The 24,209-nt window shown below is 40.7% G+C and overlaps 1 protein-coding gene across 2 annotated transcripts; it reads right to left on the minus strand.

The window, feature by feature from the left end:
- Positions 1–533: 533 nt before the first annotated feature.
- Positions 534–24,209, minus strand: COQ2 (coenzyme Q2, polyprenyltransferase). 2 transcript variants are annotated; one of them, XM_036338150.1, is made up of 7 exons: positions 23,906–24,207; positions 16,312–16,478; positions 9,770–9,891; positions 8,001–8,086; positions 5,641–5,774; positions 3,122–3,310; positions 534–1,086 (listed from the first exon to the last, which is right to left on the minus strand). In XM_036338150.1, the coding sequence occupies exons 1-7, from the start codon at positions 24,168–24,170 to the stop codon at positions 922–924; spliced, it is 1,128 nt and encodes a 375-aa protein (XP_036194043.1). In that variant the 5' UTR covers positions 24,171–24,207; the 3' UTR covers positions 534–921. The 2 variants fall into 2 exon arrangements, with proteins under 2 accessions (XP_036194043.1, XP_036194053.1); XM_036338160.1 differs by lacking the exon at positions 3,122–3,310 and having other exon boundaries at positions 23,906–24,209.

Raw genomic sequence — 24,209 nt, forward strand, 5'->3', positions numbered from 1 at the left:
GGAGTCTGCCCAGCCTGATGAGGGACAGTGAGGAGGCCAGAGAAGCTGAAAAGGAGTGTGAGGAGAGTAGTCACAGGCAAGGCCAGATCATGGAGGCCTGGCAGGGAGTAGGACTTTAGTTTGTACTGAGTGTCCCGTGAAGATCCTGGAGGGTTCTGAGCAGAGGAAAGACATTTTACATGAGTTGCAAGAACATCACTCGGCAGCCGTGTTGAGAACATTCTGAAGGGGTAAAGGAACAGTACCCTTAACCAATATGCCACTGTCCTGTAAGTTATAATCAGATAAAAACAAAACAAATAGAAATTAAACTTGTCCCTGGTGACTGCCTGTCTGCCCATTCTGATCACTATGGCTGCACAGAGTCCTGATCTAAATGAACACAAGGTTTTTATCAACAACAGCAGTATGTATGGATATAGCAGGAAAAAACAAATTATTTACTGAAATTCTCCTAAAATATAAAAAATAGAATGGTTTTCTGAATTACAGCTTTTGACAGTGAGGAAAGGTCAAAATAAAGAACAATAAGCCCCAACTTTCCGTGGCAGTTTAATTTTCCCCTAAAAAAAGAGTCCATTTTTCTTACATTTAGATGAGATACATGTCAGGTTTCTTTTAAAGTCCTAAACTCATACAACTCCCATGACCACAGATGAGAATTATAAGAAGAATGCGTCAACTTAAATACTCAAGGTCATCTTAAATCCTGATGAGTCCCAGGTTTCTGTGAGAGAGGAAGAATTTTGCTGGTAAATAGCTGAAATAAAATCCAGGAAAATATGCTTGAAGTCTTCATCTTCTGATTCTTAATTCTCTAACATATAGTGTAAGACTCTTATTCAAATCTAATTATGCAGCAACAAGACCTGAGTGTTTTGTAAAAGTCTGATTAAAAAATTCCTAGAGAAACTTCAATTGCTAATTTTCTGTTCTACTATCTGTATTTTTCTTTGTTTCATCTGTCTTCTTTTCTTTCCACAGGTTCCCGAGGACAATCCCTAAAAAAATGATTAGTCCTATTGTTCGGTTGGAGGCAAATTTTTCCCAACAATCCTCAGGTCTGTGGATGTCTAGAGTGTAAATCTGTAAAAGAACACAGTGCTGCATTAGTACCAGTATGGACTTTCTGGCATCACAAACACATCATTGGAGAAGGTATCAGCACTCTGCTACATAATTGTAAGCAATGGGAAGCCCTTAATGCACCCCAAACAGTTCCCCAATGTAGACAGATCTACCATATCACGGGACATCATCTAAGCTGCGTCCTAAAAACTTCCCCATGATGGTGTGTGAATGCTTTGAGAGGCAACCCATGCTACTGTCAGCTCTATTTAGAAAGCTCTTCCTTCTATCGATTGATCTAAAATCTGCTTCCTATAGCTCCTACCCTCCTTTTCTAGCTTTATTCTTTAGAAAAATGTTTCTCAGCAGGAGAACAAGTCACATTTGGGCAGGACAACTCTATAGTGTAGGGCTGTCTAGTGTGCTGAAAGATATTTAATATACCTGGTCCTCACCTACTAAATGCCTGTAGTGAGCCTTCCTGTTTATTTATAATAAAAAATACCCCCCATCCATGTGTAAATCTCCCTCCCATCCCCACAAAGAGAAGGGAATCCTAGTAACCTAGATTTGCAGTTGGTGACCTAAGACAATAATACTCCTGTTCTCCATGGCAGCCCTGCAGCTGTATCAGCAAAGTCTCATGTGCCTGTCTTACTCTTCCCTAGGCTTAAGCATCAGCATCCTCCCAACTCCGGTTACTGTGGCCTGCAGCCTTAAAATCATCGTGATTTCCTTTCTTTTCAAATACTGGAAGGCTATGTCCATCCTAAAATATTGTGTCAGACTGAAGAGAGGACCACAAATGTAATTGAGAATATAAAGTGAGTTACAAATATTTGTTATAACATTTGTGATTGTCCTCATAATTTTTTGCCTTTCTCCACTGATATTCAGGTGCTTAAATAGTGCTCGATCTCCATTATCCTGACCAGGCAATCCTGTGGAGCTGAGTTATGACCAAAAGAGGATGCTGGGAAATTCTAAGGAAGAAAACAATGAGATCTGAGAATCCTGGAGAATCACCAATTCGTATGTTTTAGCTTTCCTAGTGAGAAAAACAAGGAAGGGGATGTAGCATAGGGTTTCCTTTATAGACATCGGATTTTAGTTTCCTTCACGCCATGTTCTGTAAGTTTTGCTTACTCTGAAAAATAACTTGCAATAATCTATATGAAACAGATCATCTAAATATAGGTTCACTAACTTTTTTTTTTTAAATATATGTTATTGATTTTTTACAGAGAGGAAGGGAGAGGGATAGAGAGTTAGAAACATCGATGAGAGAGAAACATCGATCAGCTGCCTCCTGCACACCCCCTACTGGGGATGTGCCCACAACCAAGGTACATGCTCTTGACTGGAATCGAACCCGGGACCCTTCAGTCCGCAGGTCGACGCTCTATCCTTTGAGCCAAACCAGTGAGGGCAGGTTCACTAACTTCTATTCAAAGAAAGTAACAGAAAACACTGGTTGTTAATGGACTGTATTTTTGCATCAATCTATTTAATTAAAATTAGATTTAGTTCATTCATTTTACACAAGTCAATAAAATAGATTCACAATATCAGCTTGTAGGGGCAAGGGTGCTGGGGACATATCCTGAAATGACAGTTTCCTACTATCTAGGCAGAATTCTGACATGTTATAATTTCATGACATATCCAGCCTTGGTCTCTATACCAGGGGAATCTAAACCTATGACTAATGAGTTCACTAAGCATCACCAGAAGCCGACATTTTAAAGTGAAGTTGTGTTGATTAGTTGCTTTCAGAGTAATTCAATTCAACCCACAACCTTCAGACATTGCTGAATTTCCAGAATTAATTCCCGAAAAATCAGAGGGGGAAAGATCTACATTTAGTTTTAGATTATCTCTTTAAAATAATATAACTCTTTTATATGGTAAGATGGGACAGGGGAGGGGGTGATTCAAGCCAGTTCAAGGCAGTGCAAGAAGTACCTTGCTTGGTAAACACAGAGACTGTTTCATTTAAATATTTATAATTTATAGCAAGGAAGAATGAGGGGGGGAAATAAGGTGGTCAAACCTGGTGAGTCAGATGGGCTGCGACAGCAGCCAGAGCAGTGTAGTAGGGCACGGTCTGATCTGTGTTCACACCCACCAGGCTCAGCGCCCCCAGCATTGCTACACTGAAGCCACTAAGCCATTGCTTGGTGTTTTCACGAAACCTCAGTGCTGTGGACTTCACGCCAATTAAAGCATCATCTCTCTTGTCCTAACATCAAAAAGTAATAAGAAATTGTCTTTTACTGACAGACCATAAAATTCGCCATTTTGAAGTGTACAATTCAGTGATTTTAGTATATTCACAAGGTTGTGCAATCACTGCTACCTAATTCCAGGGGACACTGTCTTTTAAAGAACAGTTATATCCTATATAATAAAAGGCTAATATGCATATTGTCCCTTTGGGAGTTTGACCAGGGGGCAGGGTGGGCCAGCGGCCCCTCCCCTGGTTAGCCTCCCACCCCCGGCCCCTGATCAGGGGCAGGGCTGGCCAGCCAACCTCCCGTGTCTCCTGCTCCCCCTCCCCCTGGCTCAATTGGCCCCGACTAGGGAGGGCTGGCCGGACCCCACCAGTGCACAAATTCATGCACTGAGCCTCTAGTAGAGCGGTTCTCAACCTGTTGGTCGCGACCCCTTTGGCAGTCAAACGACCCTTTCACAGGGGTCGCCTAAGACCATCCTGCATATCAGATATTTACATTACGATTCATAACAGTAGCAATATTACAGTTATGAAGTAGCAACGAAAATAATTTTACGGTTGGGTCACAACATGAGAAACTGAATTTAAAGGGCCAGAAGGTTGAGAACCACTGCTCTAGTATAACCATAAAGATACACTATGAGCTGTGAAAGATGAGTAACTCAGAACATGGGATGATCAGTAATGAATGTGCAGCCAAGTCAAAGTTAAATGTTACTGCTAAAATTCTCTTCCAGCTCTATTTCTACATGTCACTGTACTTCTTATAACCCTATTGACGTTTTTTCCCTATTGACTTTTAACTACACTTTTACTACATCAAAAGTAAAACTCAACTCAAATTCTTTATAGAGCTCCTCCTTATTACAGAGTTCTCAAGTCTTAATAATTTCCTTACATTTTAGTTTCAATCTTGTTGAAATCACAAATGTAAAAAAATGCTCACTTACTACACAACATCCATTCACATTTCACTTCTAACTCAATTTACTCCTAGTCTCTCCCATCATATCCTTTCTGTTTAAGGTTTTGATGAAACACTCCCATCTAGCTGGCTGGTTTCCTCTAGCAAACATATTTGCAAGCATTTCCATATGCTGTTATAATTATGGTCCTGTGATTATCAGAGGCTGCACGCTGAACTCTGCAGGCACACAGCTATTTTTTGGAGTCCCAAATACAAACAATAATGAGTGTGGGGTTCCAGTGAAAACTGTATCTTTAATTATGTGGACTACCAAAGTGTCAATGAGTATATGGTGTTTTACTGAAGAAGTTAACCTAACTGACGTACAGCTATCCTAACCATTGGTCCCAGATCTTATTGCAAAAAGTACAGGCATCTCCTCTAAACTATTAAGTTTCACTTTAGGAAATCAGGCTGATTATAGATCTGGCAACTTTTTCATAATATAAATGTGGTGAGGGGAAGGGGTTAATGAAAGAACGCAGGATGAAATCCAGACTAAAATATTAGAAACAAAATTTCATTAAATCATGACATATTCTTTAAGTAAATGATTGAGAACACACAGTCATAAAAATACTAAGAAACCCTTTTTTCACAGTTCATAAACATAAAAGGAAAATTAAGAACATAAACCCAAAAAAATTTTAAAAAGGTTTTTTTAATTAAACTTATGAAAAGGCAATACAAAAACTATAAAAATATTTATGTCCTTTAAGTAACACCAGTCCTAAAAATTTACCTGAAAAGCTCATAGTCATAAAGACATTAGTAATTAAAACAATACTGTTTCTAAATGCAGAAACTCAGAAACAACTGAAATGGCCAAAACAGACAAATTGTTTAAAAAAATTATGATGTATTATTGCCTAGTCTTAAAGCGTTAATGACAAAAATAGGTAAAAATCTAGGAAAACATTTATTACCTATACTAGGTAAAGAAGCTGCCTGGTTCAATGATTAGAGGCATCAACAGAGGGACAGGAGAGGATTGTTCGGGTTTGAATCTCAGCTCTGCCATCCACTAACTATGTGACATGGACAAATTACTTCCCAGGCATGTTTCCTCATCTGCAAAATAGGGATAATAAAAGTGCCTTCCTCTCAGGTTATTATGAGAGTTAAATTAGTGTTTGCAAGGTATTTAAAACAGTGCCTGGCATATAGTAAATGCTACTTTAATTATTATAAATAAAATAAACGGGTTGATCTCTTTGGTAAATATACATGCACATGAATAGACATATTTTGTTGGTACCATGGAAGTGTGAATGATGTTTTTAGAAAAAAATACGTTCCCTTTAGTTTGGTTCTTAAAGTTTTTTTAAAAAAACAACTAAGCTAAAGAAAAATGATGTTGTTTCTTTACCTGATGGGCATAGATAGTATCATATATTAGAGTCCACATGATTCCAGAAAAATAAAGAGGCAGGCAAACAAATGGATCACAGGAGCCCTTGACAGCAGACCATCCAAGTAGTGCTCCCCAATTAAAAGTGAACCCTAGAAGGAGTGAAACAGAGAGAGAGGAAAAGTCTAACTGGACTTCCGAATTCCAAAGGGAGGGGGAGGGGCATCAGCTTGTATTAAGTGCTTCTGGGTATGCTGTTTTCTAATACGTTTCTTTCTTAAATTCTCTCAGCTCTTTGTGGTAGTTATTAGCTACATTTTCTAAAAAAGAAAACAGGTTCAGACAGGCGAATAAACAATTAAAATAACATAGCTAAGAGAAAGAATAATACCCCCCCGATACATAGGTTTCATGAGAACATTTATCCTACCTAGTATGGTGCCTGGCACAGTCAACAAATAATAGATGCTGGGGTCTGGACTTAGACCCGAGTTAAAATCCTGTGACCTTCCCATTATCACTCTACTTCCCCTCTAGGTATAGAAAGAAGAGTATAGACAGGAACCCTGGTTTATGCCACAAGCCCTCCTCGCTGAGGATTACATGCTGACGACTCCTGAGTCTCTGTGCAGGCCTTCTCAGTCTTCAGACTAGCCACTGGACTGGACTGTCTGCTGGACATCTCCACCTGCAAGTCCCTCTGGCACCTCTAACTCAATGGGTCCCAAACGTCTTTTCTCAGAAGCCCCTTTTCTCCTTGTTGCCTTTTTCCACTCGGACTCTCTCAGCTGACGCAGGGCCTCCCCTGTGGGCCCGCAGCCCTCGGTGTGCCAGTACGCTACACTGCAATGCTCTGTTCATCACTGTCTCCTGCTCCGACTCCATCAGGACAGTGAATGTGTTTTAGTCACTTTTATTTTCCTAGTACCTGGTGTGATTGCTGGCACAAAGTAAAAGTTAGGAGTTCAATAAATATCTGAAGTAAATATACCAGCTTTCTTAATATTATCTTATAGATAGGAAATGCTTATCCTCCTTTTACCAAAGGTGTCCCAGATCAGATGAGAATATAATGCCCTATGTATATATTTTAAATAAAAAGAAATACATTGAATGAGAGGGTCTTAGAAAAAATTAGTATTCCCCCACAACTTTGCAGTCAGCCTCAAATCAATTTCTGGAGTAGCTTTAGGTTCTTTTTTTACTGGGGGAAAAAATTCAAAGAACTAAAATAGTTTTAGGATTACTCTAGGAATAAAAGACTAGTAGATATTTTTTGCAAAAGATTTTGACTTACCTACCTCCTATCTACCTCTCTTTCTACTTATAAACATTTATTGAATTCCTGTGATGTGTCAAGTGCTATGTGAGATGCTGAGCCATTCAAATGTAATGAATGCTTTATCCTTTAGGCATTTACAATTTATTCCTGGGGAGACAGAGGCGGCTCTCAATACTTGAAATGAGTAAGTGTCTTGTCAGAGGGCTGTGGGAGCCCAGAGGGCTATAACGCCCCCCCCCCCCCCCCAAAGTCTAAGGAAAGCTTCACAGAAAGGGATCCCTGAGAAGCCGCTGAGCTGTCACACATACAGTGGGGCCTTGACTTACGAGTGTCCCCGACTAATGAGTTTTTTTGAGATACGAGCCATCTCTCGGCCGATTTTTTGCTTTGAGTTGCAAGCTCAAAAAAATTCGGGTTACGAGCCAGCTTCAGATACCCCACCGCTAGTTGGCGCAGCGAACGTCACAGTGATTTGACAGACGAGTAATCTGAGTTATGAGCTCCGTCACGGAACGAATTAAACTCGTAAGGCCCACTGCACTTAAACCCGTTCTCCTGCTCGGAGTGTTTTCTAGGCCAGCCCCAAGTCTTCGGGGCAGCTAGATCAACCACCTAATGAGAGAGGTAGGCTCAAGGCAGCTAATGTTTTCCTTCATGACATACCTAGATTTGTAAAAGAGCATTTTGGAAAATTAAATATTCAAGATTTTTTAGCCAACAGAAATGGCTAATTGTCCTTCTTTAAAATATGAAAATCTGCCCTGGCTAGTAGGCTCAGTTGGCTGGAGCATCGTCCTATGCACCAGAAGGTCGCAGGTTCGATTCCTGGTCAGGGCACATACTTAGGCTGCAGGTTCTATCCCCAGTCAGGGTGCATACGGGAAGCAACCTATCAATGTTTCTCTCCCCCCCCCCCCCCCCTCCTCTCTTTCTTGAAAAAAAGAAAAAAGAAAAACTATTCTTGGTTTGGAAAATTTCATGACTGACTTGACATCTTATTTGCCATATTGTATATGTATGTATGCATGTATAATATTATATCTAAAAGTATAGTTTGGGGTATCACAGGAAATAGTTATAGTTAATTCAAGCTCACCCAAGGCTAACTGAGGCCAGTACGTAATCCTTTTCATTAGTGGATAGGTGATGACAAGAAGTAGGGATGCTGCTCCAAGAGCTATACTGAAATCAAGAAAAACCATTAGAAAGATTAACATCATCATCTCTTACAAATCACTAAATAAGATGAGAGTAACACTAATTGGGAAAATTATCTTAAAAATTATATTTTTTGTTATGTAAAATTCTCTTCCTGGACTTTGATACAGATAAAGTATGATTAAAAATATTTTAAGTGTTACAAAATAACCAAACAATAACAACAGCTAACGCATGTAGTGCTTTCATGTATTAGGCACTGCTCTAACTGCTTTACATATATTAACTCATTATAATCATCACCACAACCTTAAGAGGCAGATAGCTTAATTCCACTTGTTGTTTTGCAGATGAGGAAACTAAAGCTCAAAGAGATTAACCCTAGCTGGTTTTGCTCAGTGGATAGAGCATCGGCCTGCGGACTGAAGGGTCCCAGGTAGATTCCAGTCAAGGGCACATGCCCAGGTTGTGGGCTCAATCCCCAGTAGGGAACATGCAGAAAGCAGCCGATTAATGATTCTCTCTCATCATTGATGTTTCTGTCTCTCTCTCTCCATCTTCCTTCCTCTCTGAAATCAATTATATATATATATATATATATATATATATACATATATATATATATATATATATATATATGAGAGAGAGAGATATTAAGTAATTGTCATACAGCTAGTCAGTAGTAGGGCTAGAATTCAAACTTAACGCAGTTTGACTCAAAGTCCAACTTATTACCATATGCTACTGCCTCTCTAAATTTTATATTCAAACATTAAGACAGCTAGAAACAGACGTCCTAACAGAGAATCAGAGTCAAGGTATCCCTCCCTCCACATACAATGGGGTGTTATTTCTCTGGAAGAGGTTAAGGTCACAAAGCCCCTATGAAAGGATAATAACGTAAGACATTCATTCTTAGGTACCTCAAAGGGCGCCTAACACCACCCCTCCAGAAATAATCTTCCAAAGTTTTCATGTGAGTGATGCTAGCAGGGCAACATATATATAATTAAGTCTAGTCTCTATAAAATAGTGCTTGTTTGGTGACCTCTTTTTTCTCTTATTGAAGCACTTTGTAAACAGCCATCTAATGCACAGAAGTTTAATTCTGTCTGTGTTTGAGATAAAGAAATGAGTCCTTTCACTTTTTTCATCTATTATGGATTAGGAACCTAACTCTGGGAAAGACCATTTCCTCTTTTTGCATAATGAGTATAACCACTTCTGCTTCTATCGACTTCAGAGACACCGAAATAAAATAATGCAGAGGTGGGAAAAAGTAGGTTTACAATTGTGAGTACATGGAAGTTTATTCTTGTATTATTATTTATTAATTATTGTAGTATTTCTCGTGTGAACAACTTTAAACCTACGTTTGCTCATCCCTGTATAAATGAGTATACACACACACACGCAGGCATCTAGAAAACCTGTGAAGTGTCTTGTGAACCTTAGGAACATGCAGTGTAAGTACTAAAGGTGGTTCGGGATAAATTAAATGCTGATCTCTTATCTTAACTCCTTTGGATGAAAACATACTTGATGTGACAATGCGGTGATTTATTTATACTTGCTAACTTACAGATGCTCAACAGGTGGCCAATAAACAGCTTTATGATAAAGATATTTCAATTTTATTTTACTTCTATTTCCTCCATTTCAAAGGAGATATTTCATACATGATTATGAAAAACACATTTACTATACCTGTAGTAATTCAGACACAGAAGAACTCCCAGTGCCAGGGTCAGCTGTCCCCCGAGAAAAATGAAGGACTGAAAAGTCGAAATGTCTCCAGCAGCTATTGGGCGGGTTGCTGTTCTTGTAACCTTAGTGCATAAAAATAGATACCTTAGCCTCACACAATGGCTCAATCATTTATTTAAACATTTCATCAAGATACTGGTCCATGGTAAGCACTTAGGCAGAAATATGAATAAAAGGTGAAATCAACATTGGAAATACTGCCAAGAATCAAAAGTTGGTATTTTAAAGTAGCTTTGAAAAGAACAAAAATTTCCCACCACTCGTTCTAAAGTAGCTTTGAAAAGAACAAAAATTTCCCACCACTCGTTCTAAAGTAGCTTTGAAAAGAACAAAAATTTCCCACCACTCGTTCTCCTTTCTATCTCCCATCCACACCCCTAAGCAAACAAAATAAAACGACTTCCTTATCTAGTAATTAACAAGTGTATGTTCAATTTCCATAAAGAGGAACAATAATAATATGAACTTTCAGAGGGAAAAATTGCAGTGCATGTTAAATAAGACTAATATCATGTGGGAAGCACTGCAATCAGAAGTCAGATGTGAAGAAAAAAGACAGATAATCTGGGTTTGAAAGTTGGAGTGTTTTTGCCAGGTTATTTAGGATGGGTCTGTAATCTTTTATTAGCTGCACCCAAATATAAAGGGCAAATCCACTGTGAAAGAAGAAAGAGAAATTATGTGAACAAATAATATATATTAACTTGTTCTTTTCTTTCCAAAAGATCATGAATGTGATTATTTTAAATTGAACCACAAATAAAAAACATATTCAAAATTTTCAACATTGCTAAAAGAACTCAGGATCTGAGATCAGAGAGCCCAGCATTTGAATCCAATTCCATCACTTACTGGCTGTATGAATTTTGATAAATTACTTAATCTCTCTTGGGCTTAAGTTACTTATCTGTTAAAGGAAAAACAGAAAGAGGGAGAAGGGAGAGAAGTAATTAATAGCACCTACTTCACAGAGTAAATGCAGTGTTTGAGGCATATAAGTATGCAATAACTGTTAACTATTATTAATATAACATATTTTTATATGATTTATATCAAGGGTTAGCAATTCCAAATCCAGCCTATTGTTTGTTTTTATATGGACCATGAACTAAGGCTGGTTTTTACTTTTTTAGGTGGTTGAAAATAAATTTTTAAAAAGAGTAATGTATTGTGACACATGGAAATAAGAAATTCAAATTTCAGTGCTCACAAATAGTTTTATTGAGAGAAACATACCCATTTGTTTATATATTGTGCATGGCTGCTTTTATGCTCCAACAGAGTAGTTGCAACAAAGACAGTATGGCCCAGAAAGCCTAAAATATTTACTATCATTCTTTACAGAAAAAACTTGCAGAACCAATTTACAGCATGTTTCACTCTGCAATAAACAGTTATCAAACTGTAATGACTCGTCTTGGTTAAAGTGCCAGAACTTGTTTTGGGCCCTATGGTTTCAGTTGGAAATAATATTTATGTTCTCTATTTGTTTCAGGATATTATGATTCTCCCAGCGAGTATCTGAGTATTGACAATGTGCCACTATTCTAAGAGCTACATGTGCACCACATCACTGAATCCTGTTTTAGCCACTCACAAGGTCTTGCCATTTCTAAATTTTAGGAAACTGAAGCAGAGGCTAAGTAACTTTCCAAAGTCACAGGTAACACAGTAACACAGTCAGTCCACTCCCACTGACCACACTAACCACATGATTACACTGGCCCTTTAGTAGTTATAATTGCCTACCTAAATTTGAAAGCTGAAGGTCAGCACTCAGTGACAAGACTAAAAATTATGTAACACGATGATCAAAACATATTGTATGTGGTTTTTATGAAACCAGAGAGCTCACAGCTTATAAAACCAAATCAATAGAGTATTTCAATGTTTATCAACCTAATGTTGATAAATATATTATTTACATCAATAACCAGATAACCTAATGGCAATTCACTTAAAACCCGGAGCCATAAACATATCCTTAATGATATACAGCCTTTAAGAAACTGTGAAGTAAGCATTACAATGTGGCCAAGTTTTTTAACTCATCCTTTAAAAGAGATGCATGTAACATTTTAAAATCCATGTTAGCAAAACCACCTCAATAGCTGCAAGACACTCACTTAAGCACTTTGCTGCATGTCAATACAGAATCTGGATTCTTCTAATCAGAGGAAAATAGCATGGAGAGATGTAGGATACCTAGTCAGCTCCCTTTTATCTAGGGGGAAAGCAAATTACTTGAGGGGAAACAAAAATGTTCATATTTTCTTCATTTAAAAAATGGAGCCCTAACCTGTTTGGCTCAGTGGATAGACAGTCGGCCTGCGACTGAAAGGTCCCAGGTTCGATTCCGGTCAAGGGCATGTACCTTGGTTGCAGGCACATCCCCAGTAGGGGGTGTGCAGGAGGCAGCTGATCGATGTTTCTCTCTCATCGATGTTTCTAACTCTCTATCCTTCTCCCTCCTTTCTGTAAAAAAATCAATAAAAATATATATTTTTTAAAAAATGGAAAAAGTTGGTTTAAATATATTATTTTCCTAACTATTTCTTTTGTTGTAATTGTAGATTCACATGCAGTTTTTTGAAAAAAAAATCTATTTTAAAAAGTATAGAGAGCCCATGTACCCTTATCACGTTCCCCCAAAGATAACATCTTACAAAACTTTCAGTCAAACATCATAACCATACATGCTGTAAATTGGTTCTGAAAGTTTTTGGATATTAGCTGCTCTAAACATGGTCAAGAATTATTCTGAAGTGACATATGGCAGATGCCTCATTCATATGGGTATGCAGAATGAAAACTGACCAGGACATGAACCCACAAATCAAATGTATCTCCTGGCACGGATCAAGGCATCTGTGGGGCGAGTGGCCATTACTGTGCAGTTCCTGCCCCTATCATATCCTCCAGCCACACACAAACCCCATGATTGCAGTTGTCAAGCATAATGTACTTTATCTCACTGCCATGCTGTATCCACTCTTCCCTCTGCCTGGAGTGACTCACCCTGCAGCCCACACTTTTTTTTTTTTTTTTTTTGCCATCTTTTTGTGACACAGCTCAAAGGTCACTCCCTGAACGTTCTCTCTGACCTCCTCCCTTAGGCCGAGGTAGTAAGTTCACTTGTGGACACCATTCTCATGATAGTGCTGCTGTATTATAGCTATTAGCCTGGGAGGTCAGGAGTGTTGTCTTTCAACCATGCCATCCTAGAAGCTGTCACTTTGTCTCACACACACCAAGTACTCATTAATGTTTTATGAATTAAAAAAATATATTGTCATACTGTTGTATTAAACTAAAAATCATTCGAGGGGTGCCTTTAGGAAAATTCAGACTTATATGAAAGGCAAACTAGAGATGACTATTCACTTTATATCAGTGTATACATAAGATTATTTACTTTATACAATTCATCATTGGTTTCTTTTACAATGAAAGTTTACTTGACTATTTACTTGAGCATTTAATGATCTTGTGCTTGTTATATCATGGCTGCTAGAATAAAAGGCAAACAGGATGGGCCTTTCCCTTGAGAAAGCAATGATCTGTTAAAAAAACAAGAAATAATTCTATACATGTGAAAGATTATGCAGAGAAATTAATCCAGATGAATATAATGTATCAAACTTTAATTGAAGTTTTCTCTGGGGTTTTGGGGGAGGAGAAAAGGAGGACTTGTATTTCCCATCCTTTCTATTTCTGTACTGTATGAATTTTTCAGAATAAACATATTATTTTTCTGAGGAGAAAAAAGAATAAAATCATGTTTTTAAAAGAAGTATTACAGCAAATGCTAACAAGGCTGCCTATGTTCATTTACATTAAAATTTGGTTTACATAGGAATTGTTATTGCTCTGACATATATTACAAAGGAAGGGATGACAGTTCTTTTACAGAAAAGGTTCGGACAGATTTTTCTTTTAGAGAAAAGGTTCGGACAGATTTTTCACTTCACTCCTAACATCTTTACCCTAGCCTTCTAAATCCTAATTCATTTTCTAAAAATGAAGTACACACCTTGTCTGAATGGCCGCTCTTGTGCTAAGAAAGGACATATACTGCACTTGTAATACCAGCTATTCATTCAACTGGTATCAGCACTTCTTACGCTGATTTCGGTGAGGACACTAAATGATCCTGTTGCTTTATGTGCCATTCAAAACTGATGCCACGAAATTGCCGCCTCCCACAACAATTGAAAAATACCGCAAAGGACAGAGCAGACATCATCCAGAACAACAGGAAGGCTGGCTGAGTGTAAATTCTACAACTAGAAGGAAAGAAAAGCACACTGAGAGCCAGAGGAGCTGCGGAGGTGAAGTGCAGAGGTACGGCGGCTCGCGTGCGCGCGGAAAGGGGGTGGCACCTGAGGACGCGGCTGTTTTTTTGAATCACAAGCTCCCGACTGCTCTGAACTCCAGTTCTGGGAAGTCTCTGGGGACCCAGGACTCATACGGGGAGAAGCTGGACTGTCAGGCAGCGGGCGAACTTGAGTGCGGCTTTCCCTCAGAGGTGCTTGCAGCAATTATCGGGTCACTGAGACCCGCGACTCCGGGCGGAGAATCGGCCATAGCTGCTTTCTCCGCCCTTTGACTCCCTGAGACCCCGCCCCACCCAGGCTGCGGCAGAGGCTTTTGCATGTGAATGTACCTAACTGCAGCCTAGCCAGGCAGACCCGGAACTTCCAAGAGAAGGCCCAAGGCCCCGCAGCGGCTTGCACTGCTTCACAGCTGAGCTTCTTCGTGGCTCCTGCTGTGTGGCCTCAGGCAGAGGCTGAATTAGCACCTCCTTAGATCCAGGAGCCACTGTACCCAGTGGTCAGAGGGGGACCATCCAGATTGCAACTCCTCAGATCCATAAGGGACACACTCAGGGAGCAGACTCAGTGAGCACCAAAGCCCCACTGAAGCAAGTCTTGCCCCAGAAGGGTGTCTTCAGCACAGAAGTTCTCCCACTTCAGACACAGCTGATTCTCACAGCCAATTGGCCTGGAGGTCAATTCCTCCCAGTGATCCTACAACAACCAAGGCACCAAGAGTGCACCAAGAGTGTCCACCTCAGGTAACTGGGGAGGCTGAGCCACTGGGCCCTACAGGACACCTGGAGCGCAGGGCCACTCTATCAATACAGGGAAGCAGCCAAAATGCGGAGACAAAGAAACAGGTCACAAATGGCAGAAATGGAGGAAAGCAAACGACTGGATATAGAGTTCAAGGCCACGTTTATAAGGTTTTTCAAGAATTTTATGGAAACCGCTGATAAATTTAATGAATCCCTCAATAAGTATAGTGAGACCATGGAGGACATGAAAAAGGACCAACTAGAAATTAAGCATACACTGACTGAAATAAAGAATAATTTACAGAGATCCAACAGCAGACAAGAGGATCCCAAGAATCAAGTCAAAGATTTGAAATACAAAGAAACAAAAAATGCCGAACTGAAAAAGAAAAAAGAAAAGAGATTCCAAAAATATGAAGATAGTGTAAGGAATCTCTGGGACAACTTCAAGTGTACCAACATCAGAATTATAGGGGTACCAGAAGGAGAGAGAGGGCAAGATATTAAAAACCTTTTTGAAGAAATAATGACAGAAAACTTCCCCTACCTGGTGAAAGAAATGGACTTACAAGTCCAGGAAGCGCAGAGAACCCCAAACAAAAGGAATCCAAAGAGGACCACACCAAGACACATCATAATTAAAATGCCAAGAGCAAAAGATAAAGAGAGAATCTTAAAGCAGCAAGAGAAAGACAGTCAGTTACCTACAAGGGAGTACCCATACGACTGTCAGCTGATTTCTCAACAGAAACCATGCAAGCCAGAAGAGAGTGGCAAGATATATTCAAAGTGATGAATAGCAAGAACCTGCAACCAAGATTACTTTATCCAGCAAAGCTATCATTCAGAATAGAAGGTCAGATAAAGAGCTTCACGAATAAGAAAAAGCTAAAGGAGTTCATCACCACCAAACCAGCATTATATGAAATGCTGAAAGGTATTCTTTAAGAAGAGGAAGAAGAAAAAGGAACTCTTACCATTTGCCACAGCATGGATGGAACTGGAGAGCGGATAAATACCACAGGATCTCACTCATTTGTTGAATATAATGAACAACATAAACTGATGAACAAGGACTCATCCAGAGACGGAGAGGCATTGATTGGACTGTCGGGCCTTGGAGGGAAGGTAGGGGAGGGTAGGGGTAAGGGGGAAAGATCAACCAAAGGACTTATATGCAAGCATATAGGCCTAACCAATGGACACGGACAACGGGGGGGGGGGGGAGGGCATGAGCGGGGGTGGGGTGGGTGGGGTAGAGGGTAACGTGGGGACAAGGACACATATGTAATATCTTAATCAATAAAAAATATATTAAAAAAAACAAACAAAAAAAAACTGATGCCACCATGTTACTCTGCAGAATTTAGAGACGCCTCTCTGTTCCTTTCGAGGACAAAAGTACCTTTTTATCGTAGTCCCGGTCCCACATGTCATTAATAGTACAGCCTGCTCCACGCATCAGAACAGCTCCAGTGCCAAAGAGGGATAACATGTACCAATCTGGAAAACTGCCTGGTTCTGCTGCCAACCCAATGCTCCAGGTACATGGCAGATACAACAGCCATGTTCCTATGCAAAAATAAAAAGATAAACAAGGTACAAATTCAAGTTGGTTAATTGTTTTCGTTTTTTTAAACACCACATCCCAAAGTAAAAAACACAAACTCAAAAACATGACAAAACTGGGACAATAGCCCTGGCTGGTGTGGCTCAGTTGGTTGGGGCATCCAAAAAGTTGCTGGTCTAATTTCCGGTCAGTGCACATGCCCTGGTTGCAGGCTTGATCCCTAGTGGGGTGTGTGCAATAGATGGTATGCTCTCACATAGATGTTTCTCTCGCTCTCCTCTCCCTTCCTTCTCTCTAAAAATCAGTAAGAACTTTTTAAAAAATAGAGGAAGGATATAATTTGCAACTCATATCATAAAGGACTATTCGGAAAGAAATACATACGAAAAGATAATGAACTTTGAGAAATATATATTCAAATTACATTGATGTAACATTTTTCACCCACCAGAATGGCAAAACCCAAAGTGTGACAATATACCTGGAGAGTCAAATACTCTCATGTATTTCTGATGAGGTTACAAAATGGCCAACCCTTATGGACAACCTGAAAATTTTTAATACGTGTGTGTGTATACATGCACACACACATATAAAACAAATACATACATTTGAATGTTAGTATGTTCATAGACCATGTCAGGAAGGCTATATTAGAAACTTGTCTTTGGGGAGGGAACTGGTTGGCTGAGAGACTTAGTTTTCACTCTATACTTTTGTGCCTTCAGAATTTTGTATCATATGCATGCATTACCAGCAACCCTTTGGTACACAGGACAGTGCCCAACGAACTGATCCACACTGGCCAGGGTTGGAATTTTCTATTTGATATTTTCAGACCACAGTTGACCATGGGTAACTGAAACCGCAGAAAGTTAAACCATAAATAAGGGGTTATATGAATAAGAGATTTTACACGTGAACTTTAATAATTATCTTACTTTCAAAAGAAAGTCTTTCAACAAATGTTTAGATATGTACTTTGAAGACAAATTCTGAGTTTTCCTTCCATATTTAGCAATATAAGAGAAACAAGACATGTGATTAAAGAAAGATCAGATCCTGTCAGCTGGCGTGGCTCAGGGGTTGAGGGTACACCTATGAACTAGGAGGTCATGGTTTGATTCCCAGTCAGGGCACATGCCCAGTTGTGGTCTCGATCCCCAGTAGGGGCATGTGGGAGGCAGCCGATCAATGATTCTCTCTCATTGTTGATGTTTCTATCTCTCTCTCCCTTACTCTCTAAAATCAATAAAAATACATTTTTTTTTTTAAAAAGAGCCTATACAGAAATGATCAAATGACAAAGTCCTTATAATCGTGTTTAAGCTTCATTAAGTTTTATTCATTTGCAAATCTTTATAAAGCAGGTATTTCGTGCCAGGGCTATTCTAGGAACTGGAAATACAATGGTGACTGAGAGCTGGTTTCTGCCTTTTTACAGCTTATAAATCAAAAGGAAGAAACACAGTTAAACAATCATAAAACAGAACAATTCAACAATAGGGCAAGCACAGGGTCCTACAAAGGCATAAAACAGTGCCACCCAAGTTAACTGGGGAGAGAATAGGGAGAACTCAGAGAGGCTTTTCCAAAAGGGGCTTAAACTCACACAGCACAAAAGGCAAGCAAAGCGTAAAGTGAGAAATGGCCAGTCCAGAAGTGAATAACGATAGCTACTGTGGAGAAGGAAGAAAGTTTCCTCTACTCTTCCAGATTCTCTTGGCTAGTCTAATAATTAAATCTACATGGGACAGATTAACAAGAGAAAATAACCAAATTTAATTACATACATATGCACAGGAACTCCACATACATGAAAGAGTCAGAGACTCCCACATACATGAGAGGTTCAGAGACAGATGGTAAAATGAAGTATATATGACATCCTAAGCTAAGGAAGGAGGTAAGAACTCTGGGGCTTTCAAAAGAACTCTAGAAGGAGTTAATTCACAGATTGATGAGAAGAGCAGATGTTCAGTAGTTAGATGTTTGCCCTGCCCTCTAAATAGGTCATAAAAAGTTATTCTTGTTTTATTATAGACAAGGCCCTCAATTGAAAATTTAAGGGAAAGGGAAAAGTTTCTCTGGACCTTGCAAAATCTTGATTACCTTCAGCTTAAAATACTGTAATCCCCATACCATAGAGGCACAATGTGGGCAACTCATTCTGAGCCCCCCACTAACATTTACTGAATGTTCGTGAAATGCCGAGCAGTGTTCTAAATGCTTTATATGTAGCCCTACCTGGCTTGGCTCAGTGGCTAGAGCATCAGCCTGCAGACTAAAGAGCCCCAGGTTCGATTCCGGTCAAGGGCACATGCCCCAGTAGGAGACGTGCAGGAGGCAGCCAATCAATGATTCTTTCTCATCGTTGAAGTTCTATCTCTCTCTCTTTCTTCCTTCCTCTCTGAAATCAATAAAAACATATTTTTAAAAAATGATTTATATGTATAAACTCACTTAATTCTCAAAAACACCCTTATAAAATATGCACTATTATTATTCCTATTTTACACACGAGGCAACAGATGTGCAGAGGTTAAAACAATGGGTTTAAATCTTCTTTATAACTCTGAGGGACAGAAGAGTAGCTACCCAATCTTGCCCCAATAGAAAAGAAAAACCATCACTTCACAAGCATTATTTTCCTGGTGCAATTAGAACTGAAGGTTCCACTAAAAAAATAATTCTAGAGAAAGATATGTAATCATCTATAGCATTTTGTGTCAAGAACAAAATTTTCTTAGCCTGAAGTCTGTATTATAGGTGACATATTCACTTACTAATATGAATCTGTAGGTTGCCCTTACAGAAGAGGGAGGTTCCTATAATGAAGGAGAAAGTCAGACCTCCTGTTTGCTGTCTGCCACTAGTAAGTGAAATGACACCGGATACTACAGTATATTAAACTTCAAGGTCCATTCTTTGTCATCTATAATGAGAGTAAAGATATCTACCTTTCAGCATTATGAGAAGACGATATTGGTGATAAAAACACAAACAATATTACAAAAATATGTAGGGCTTACTATGTGCCAGGTGCTGTCATAAAGTACTTGATTCTCACAACAAACCTATGAGCTAGGTACTATTTTTATTATACCCAGGTACATTTCAGAAAAAAAAAAATGTTTACTGTAGAAAAAGGAAAACCTCTCTGGGAGGTTAAATAAAATGATCAAGTTTTGGCAGGTGACGGAAAGACAAAAGAGCCTAATGGAGTCTAACAAGAGTCATTCACGAATTACACCTTATCTTTAAGACAGCATAATCACCCATAAATGCAGTAAAAAATTACACCACCAATTTAATGGAAGAGTGCCACCTGCTGAAACCTCCTGAAATAATATAGTTTGTGACCCATTTGAAAGAAGTTTTAATCCATTCTGAAAAACAATAAAATACATTTTGATTTATGAAGAGTAACAAGATTAAGCTTCAACAAAGTAAAACAATGAACATAAAATTACCCCACAAAAGAATTTCAATAAAGAAATATCAAACCTGGATTTACCACTACCAACTTAATGTTCCTGGCATATACATAGGGGCTCAAATAATGTTTGTTGAATGAACTGTAACACAGAGAACTACCAATAAGTTATCTTAAAATCTTGCAATCATCACCTTATTTAGAACCAAAGCATGAAAGCTGTTCTCTTCTCAATATACTGTACATATAAGTATTACCCAAACTTCTCCATTCCCACTTCTCAAGTAATAGCTAATTATGTTAGGCACTGTTCTAAAGATTTGGCATATAGTAATGAGTTCTTATGACAACCTTATAAAGTCAGTATTAATAGTAGCTTCATTTTATAAATGAGAAATGAAGGCTCAGAGAGGTAAAGTAACTTAATTGGGGTCCCTCAAATGGTCAGAGTGAAGATTCAAACCCAAGAGGTTTGGCTCCAGAACTTTATGCATAACCCCTTTATAATCTCTTACTAGAGGCCCGGTGCACAAAAATGTGTGTGTGTGGGGGGTTCCCTCAGTCCGGCCTGTGCCCTCTCGCAGTCTGGGACACCTTGGGGGATGTCCACCTGCTGGCTTAGGCCCACTCCCTGGGAGGGGATCAGGCCTAAGCCGGCACTCAGACATCCCTCTGGCAGCCCGGGAGTTCTCAGGGATGTCCACTTGCCAGGGGGGAGCAGGCCTAAGCTGCAGTTGGACATCCTTAGCACTGCCTGCCTGGCTTGTGGCTGAGCAGAGCTCCCCCTGTGTGTGTCATAGTGACCAGTCATTCCCAGTCACTCTGCTGTTAGGGTCAATTTGCATATTACCCTTTTATTATATAGGATAGAGGCCTGGTACATGGGTGAGGGCCAGCTGGTTTGCCCTGAAGGGTGTCCTGGATCAGGATGGGGGTCCCGCTGGGGTGCCTGGCCAGCCTGGGTGAGGGGCTGAGGGCCGTTTTCAGGCTGACCACACACCCCAGCAAACCAAGCTCCCAGCCTCTCCTTTTGGGCTGGAAGCAGGTATCTGGGATTTATTTATCTTCTATAATTGAAACTTGATAGCCTTGAGCAGAGCTCAGGGACGGTCAGGGCAGGTGAGAAGCTTGGTTTCCTCCATCGCCGGGGCAACCCAAGCCTCCTGCTCACTCCAACTCCATGGCCACCGCCATCTTAGTTGGGTTAATTTGCATACTCACTCCTGATTGGCTGGTTGGCGTGGCTTGTGGGTGTAGTGGAATGGTGGAGTGATGGTTAATTTGCATGTTTCTCTTTTATTAGTGTAGATTATGGATTGGTCTAGGCCAGTGGTTCTCAACCTTCCTAATGACGCGACCCTTTAATACAGTTCCTCAGGTTGTGGTGACCCCCAATTTCATTGTTACAAATTGAACATAATTAAAGCATAGTGATTAATCACAAAAACAATATGTAATTATATATGTGTTTTCCAATGGTCTTAGGCGACCCCTTTGAAAGGGTCGTTTGACCCCCAAAGGGGTCACGACCCACAGGTTGAGAACCGCTGGCCTAGGCAATACAGTAGAAGCTAGAGGTTTATGGAAATGGGAGTAACAGCAGCTGTTGATCTGTCTTGGATGCTTGTAAGCTTACAATGAAGCTCTGTGACACAGACTCAAAGAATAGAATTATAATGAGGCTCCAGATTAGAAATGGGCTTGGAAATTTATGCCTATCCACTTATATCTGGCCCCAATATGCAAGGGGTCATGATGGCAGGGCTATGCCTATCATCATCTATTTTGCCTGCATACTTTAATTGCTGATTGCTAGAAACTCTTAGTATTGTGATCCCAAATAGGTAGTGCACAAACCTAGAATACCAAAAACAAGGCCTAATTTGGGGTCATGGCTGGGCAAAGGTGGAAAAGATGTAGCTACACATGTGAATGTATTTATGTGCACTGCAATGGCAATGCCATCATCTAGATCAGCCGTGAGCAAACTAAAAAAAAAAAAGACCGTACCCTTTCATGTAATGATGTTTACTTTGAATTTATATTAGTTCACACAAACACTCCATCCATGCTTTTGTTCCGGCCCTCCGGTCCAGTTTAAGAACCCATTGTGGCCCTCAAGTCAACCCTGATCTAGATTCTAGATTACCAGGATTTCAGCCTCTACCCCGCTCTCACCAGTGTCCATCCTTTTTCAGTCCAGCTCTTAACCGACCTGCACTCCCACTGTTTTCTACACCCATGTAGGGTTCCAGGTCAGCTTATATTGTTAGTGTGCCAACAACACTCTATCTTGGGGATTTTGCAAAAATATTTCCCCCACCAAGAGCTCTACCCTTCCCTGCAAAAACTACCTGTCCTCAGAATTACACTTTCTTCTTGACTTTTCCCAGCAATGAAGATCCACAGTAATTACTGGCCTTTCCCGATGTACATACTGTCTCACTTGTATCAGCTTTTTCAACTAGACTAGGAGTTCCTTGAGAGCAAGGAGTTTCCATAGCTCTTCCTGTCTCTAAAGCTAGGTGATATTGTAGGAATTTATTAATTCATTCAATGCCACTGCCCAGCTCTGTTCTAGGAACTAGATTTTTAAAATCCCATCTATGTGGAGCTTACATTGTATTAGAGAAGTCAATAAACCAATAAATGCATAAGGTTTGTTAATGGAGAATACTACAAAAACAAAAAATGGGGTGAAGGGGTAGAGTGAGGTAGTGGGTGGTATTTTAAACAGGAAAGGCAGGGAAATCCTCTGAGGCGATTGTGAGCTGATAGGCAGTTCGTTCCTAAGTGCAGTACGCACTGCATTCAAATGAATTAAATCTTTTAAAAACATTTAAAAAATTGATTTTAGAAAGAGAGGAATAGAGAGATAGAAACATCGATGAGAAACATCTGTCAGTTGTCAGCTGCCTCTTGCAACCTCCTCCCCCAACCCCCCTCCGGAGATCGAACCCACAACCCGGGCATGTGCCCTGACTGGGAATCAAACCAGCGACCTCTTGGTTCATGGGTCCCGCTCAACCACTGAGCCACACCAGCGGGCACACATGAGTTAAATCTGTGTCAAGGTGGTGTGGGGCAAAGAGCTAGAACCCCAGCATCAAAGCACTCCCTTCATCTGTCCTGGCTCTGCGGCAGGGCCTTCATTTCCTCACCATCTTCAATGGCTTATCGGCTTTGGGAGCCTTAGCAGTGGTTCTCAACCTTCCTTTACAGTTCCTCATGTTGTGGTCACCCCCAACCATTAAATTATTTTCGTTGCTACTTCATAACTGTAATGTTGCTACTGTTATGAATCGTAATGTAAATATCTGATATGCAGGATGTATTTTCATTGTTACAAACTGAACATAATTAAAGCATAGTGATTAATCACAAAAACAATATGTAATTCTATATGTGTTTTCCGATGGTCTTAGGCGACCCCTGTGAAAGGGTCATTCGACCCCCAAAGTGTCGCGGGACCCACAGGTTGAGACCGCTGCTTTACCGGCTCAGGGAAGGATGAAAACGAAGCACAGTGCCAGTGCTGCAGCCTGTGAATCAGTGCGCGGAGGGCCACGGCCGGATTCTGCCCCACTCACTAGGGGTCCTCAAACTACGGCCAGCGGGCCACATGCAAATACAAATATTATATTTGTTCCCGTTTTGTTTTTTTACTTCAAAATAAGATATGTGCAGTGTGCATAGGAATTTGTTCATAGTTTTTTTTTTTTAAATTATAGTCCGGCCCTCCAACGGTCTGAGGGACAGTGAACTGGCCCCCTGTTTAAAAAGTTTGAGGACCCCTGCACTAGAACAAGGGCTGTGCAGTGAGCGGACTTGCGGGCCGGCTGAGACGCTGGGACTCAGAGGGGCGTGAAGGCAGGCAGGCAGGTCACGCCCCCTGAGCTCCCAGGTTCGGGGGTCTCTGGGTCCGCCGCTCCCCGTGGCCAGGCCAGTCTCGGGGCAGGTGCTGCATGTCCAGTCCCCGCCGCCCGCACTCACCGATGGGCTTGTCCAGCCGCATGAGGCGCAGGTAGGGCTGCAGAGGGCGGGGCGCCGAGTCCACCACCGCCGCGGCCGACAGACTGAGCCGACGCCGGCGGGGTCCCGGTCCCGGTCCCGGCCCCGCGGAGGACGGCCGGTCCTCCGGGCGGGGCGCACCAGCCGCACGCGCCAGGGCCAAGGAGTGTCCGCGCGCGCCCCACGGCCACGCCCGCGCCACGGCCCGCAGGCCCCACGAGAGCCCCGCGCCACGGGCGCCCAGCATGGCGTGGGTAAGCGCGGCCCGCACGGGCCTGACGTCATT

This window comes from Myotis myotis, unplaced genomic scaffold (genome assembly GCF_014108235.1).
Source record: "Myotis myotis isolate mMyoMyo1 unplaced genomic scaffold, mMyoMyo1.p scaffold_m19_p_1, whole genome shotgun sequence".
NCBI lineage: Eukaryota > Metazoa > Chordata > Mammalia > Chiroptera > Vespertilionidae > Myotis > Myotis myotis.